Genomic DNA, 3,584 nt, shown 5'->3' with positions numbered 1-3,584 from the left:
CTGGTTCAGACTGGTTCAGACTGGTTTAGACTGGTTTAGACTGGTTCAGGCTGGTTCAGACTGGTTTAGACTGGTTTAGAAGACTGGTTTAGACTGGTTTAGGCTGGTTCAGGCTGGTTCAGACTGGTTTAGACTGGTTCAGGCTGGTTCAGACTGGTTTAGACTGCTGGGTTCAGACTGGTTTAGACTGTTTAGACTGGTTCAGGCTGGTTCAGACTGGTTCAGACTGGTTCAGACTGGTTCAGACTGGTTTAGACTGGTTCAAGCTGGTTCAGACTGGACTGGGTTAAGACTGGTTAAGACTGGTTCAGACTGGTTTCTGGTTCAGGCTGGTTTCAGGCTGGTTTCAGACTGAACTGGGTTAAGACTGGTTAAGACTGGTTCAGACTGGGTCAGAAGAACTTGTCTCACCGATCTCTCAGCAGTCAGATCCAGAATTGTCCAAGACTCTCAGAGGTCTCTGGGAGACCACTGGCCTCCCAATGAGAACTCTTGATGGTGTTTGGTTTTTGGGAGGTTCAGAGACTGCTGAGTGATCTGGGCTGGACTCTTAGAGGTCTCTGGGAGACCACTGGCCTCCCAATGAGAACTCTTGGTGGTGTTTGGTTTTTGGGAGGTTCAGAGACTGCTGAGTGATCTGAGCTGGACTCTCAGACCACAAGCTGGTTTCAGGGAGTCTGAACCCGTCCTACAAGTTTACRGGTTCTGACCTTTGACTCTGTCCTCCTTCAGGTCCTGTCTCCTCACCGGTTGTCACTCCCAACCTCTACAAGCCCCTCCCCTCTCCTCATGTCCTGACCAGACCCTCCTCCTCCTCTGCTGACCTGCCGTCCCCGTCTACTGATGCCTCACTGGGGGGGGTCCCCCCTCTCAGCCAGGCCGGTTTGTCCCCTGAGAGCCCCTGGGAGGCCCGCTTACCATCTCCAGGAAATCACCAAGGTAAAAGTAGCTGAGACAAACCGTGTCCTCCAACCAGTCCCCATGGCTTCGTCCTCTCAGTCCAACTGCTTTCTGTCCCCCAGGACCCCCTCCTGCTCAAGTCCCTAATGGACCCCCTGCTTCAACCCTCATCCAGAGCACCAGCTTCCTGGACTCGGTCCCTGTGACGCTGACCTTAGAGCCCCGGGACCTGCTTGGAGTGGAGGACAGTGCTGGTCCAGTCAGAGGGGGCGGAGCTTCAGGAGCCGTCTCCAAGGATGGACGAGGAGGCGAATTGAAGACGATGGAGGTGGAGCTGAGGAGGCGGACCGGAGAAGGATTTGGATTCGTCATCACTTCCCAGGAAGTGAGTGGAGGTAAGAACTGAACTGGTGAGGTGAGTGTCGGCCATCTTGGATTCTGATGGCTCAGGTTGCAGGTGAACTGAAACCAACTGAGTTCTGTTTGATCAACGCAGRCTGAGGGGTGTTGAACTGAAGACAAAAACTGTTTTTGTTCCTGCTTCTAACCTTAGGATAAATTATTTTTTGATTATTTTTACTCTGTGTTTGTGTCTGAAGAACTGCTGGCTGAAGCCCCGCCCCTTTCTGCTTCCAGACTAAACTGTCAGCCAATCAGAGTGCAGCATATATCCAACAGATTACCAGAAGCTTTTACTTCCTGTTCTGTTTGTTCTGCAGCAGCTGAACCCAGCAGTCATCTCCACTGTTAGCCCCGCCCCCTCCCTGCTCTGCTTAGGCCCCGCCCACTCCTGCTGATTTCTTGTGCAGCTCAACCCAAACAGAGACTCATCAGCAGCTGGAGCAGAGACAGGCAGGACGGAGACACAAACAGTTTGTTAGGACAGGTGGAGACAGGTGGACGGACAGACAGGGAGGACTTCAGGTGTCTTTTTGTCTTTTTGAAGTCGTGTTCTGGACCGGTCCATCATGTTGGAGCGTCTGCAGTCGGTTCTGAAAACAATGAAAGACTCCAAACGTAAGTCGCTTCACTTCATCTGTTTTCTGACGGTGTGGACAGGAGGACATGTGTCTCATGTCCACACCGGAGAATCCACTGAGCCAACCTGTCCCGTCATCGGGTCAGAACCGGGTGGTTCAGTTCTTGGTCAAAAAYGTCAAAAAGGACGTCCTTTAGTGTCTTTGAGGACAGGAAGTGTCCCTTTGTGAAGAGACAGACGTGTTTCTGTCAACAGAAACCAAAGAAACAGAAAATAAAAACAGACTCAGGAAAACATGTCAATTATTCTAATGTCAATAAAAACAATAAAAACTCAATCTGAGCCGTGACAGGACCAGGCTTTTATTATGAAGAGTATCAGTAGTTTTATTTTGAAACTCCAGGTTAAACCACTTCCTGTTCCCTCCTGAACATCAAGACCRGGTCCCAAAACTCACACTTRCAGCCTTCTGTCCTTCAAGTGTGCGTTCTCGCRGAAGGTTCGAGTGCGCAGTGCGTCCAGAGTCGTCTTTGGCCCCGCCCCCTTCGCTCCACACTGAACCCYCATCCAAACAGACTCTGGCAAAGTGAATTACCCACAATTCATCGCTGTAAGGTTTGCACCTTCCAGTCCAGTGGTGGCAGTGACGCACTTCATGAGTCGTCTACCACCAATAAAACCACAGAAGAAGAACCTTGTTCAGTGTTTTAGCAGCAGGAGCCTCTGAAGACTCTGAAGGATCTGAGAAGGCCCTGAAGGCTCTGAAGGATCTGAAGCCTCTGAAGGCTCTGAAGCTTCTGAAGCCTCTGAAGGCTCTGAAGGCTCTGAAGGCTCTGAAGACTCTGAAGGCTCTGAAGGCCCTGAAGGCTCTGAAGGCCCTGAAGGCCCTGAAGGCTCTGAAGGCCCTGAAGCCTCTGAAGCCTCTGAAGACTCTGAAGCCTCTGAAGCCTCTGAAGGCTCTGAAGGCTCTGAAGGCTCTGAAGACTCTGAAGGCTCTGAAGACTCTGAAGGCTCTGAAGACTCTGAAGGCTCTGAAGACTCTGAAGCCTCTGAAGGCTCTGAAGCCTCTGAAGCCTCTGAAGACTCTGAAGACTCTGAAGACTCTGAAGCCTCTGAAGGCTCTGAAGACTCTGAAGCCTCTGAAGACTCTGAAGCCTCTGAAACCTCTGAAACCTCTGAAGCTTCTGACGGCTCTGAAGGCTCTGAAGACTCTGAAGACTCTGAAGACTCTGAAGGCTCTGAAGGCTCTGAAGACTCTGAAGGCTCTGAAGACTCTGAAGGCTCTGAAGACTCTGAAGACTCTGAAGACTCTGAAGGCTCTGAAGACTCTGAAGACTCTGAAGGCTCTGAAGGCTCTGAAGACTCTGAAGGCTCTGAAGACTCTGAAGACTCTGAAGGCTCTGAAGGCCCTGAAGGCTCTGAAGACTCTGAAGACTCTGAAGGCCCTGAAGGCCCTGAAGGCCCTGAAGGCTCTGAAGACTCTGAAGGCCCTGAAGGCCCTGAAGGCCCTGAAGGCTCTGAAGGCTCTGAAGGCTCTGAAGCCTCTGAAGGCTCTGAAGGCTCTGAAGCCTCTGAAGCCTCTGAAGGCCCTGAAGCCTCTGAAGCCTCTGAAGGCTCTGAAGCCTCTGAAGCCTCTGAAGCCTCTGAAGCCTCTGAAGCCTCTGAAGCCTCTGAAGCCTCTGAAGCCTCTGAAGCCTCTGAAGGC

General features: G+C 51.7%; 1 protein-coding gene across 5 annotated transcripts in view; it reads left to right on the top strand.

Moving 5' to 3' along the window:
• The window catches only part of magixa (MAGI family member, X-linked a), a gene marked incomplete in the record, with an annotated part of 35,072 nt that overhangs the window by 14,256 nt on the left and 17,232 nt on the right, over positions 1 to 3,584 (top strand). For all 5 annotated transcript variants that reach the window (XM_014030340.1, XM_014030342.1, XM_014030343.1 and 2 more), the window contains 2 exon segments: positions 733 to 939; positions 1,023 to 1,295. In XM_014030340.1, coding sequence (XP_013885794.1) covers positions 733 to 939; positions 1,023 to 1,295 — 480 coding nt within the window.

The sequence above is a fragment of the Austrofundulus limnaeus genome, unplaced genomic scaffold (genome assembly GCF_001266775.1).
Source record: "Austrofundulus limnaeus strain Quisiro unplaced genomic scaffold, Austrofundulus_limnaeus-1.0 Scaffold1043, whole genome shotgun sequence".
NCBI lineage: Eukaryota > Metazoa > Chordata > Actinopteri > Cyprinodontiformes > Rivulidae > Austrofundulus > Austrofundulus limnaeus.
The sequence above is the reverse complement of the archived record's forward strand: the minus strand, read 5'-3'. Positions and strand labels throughout refer to the sequence as shown.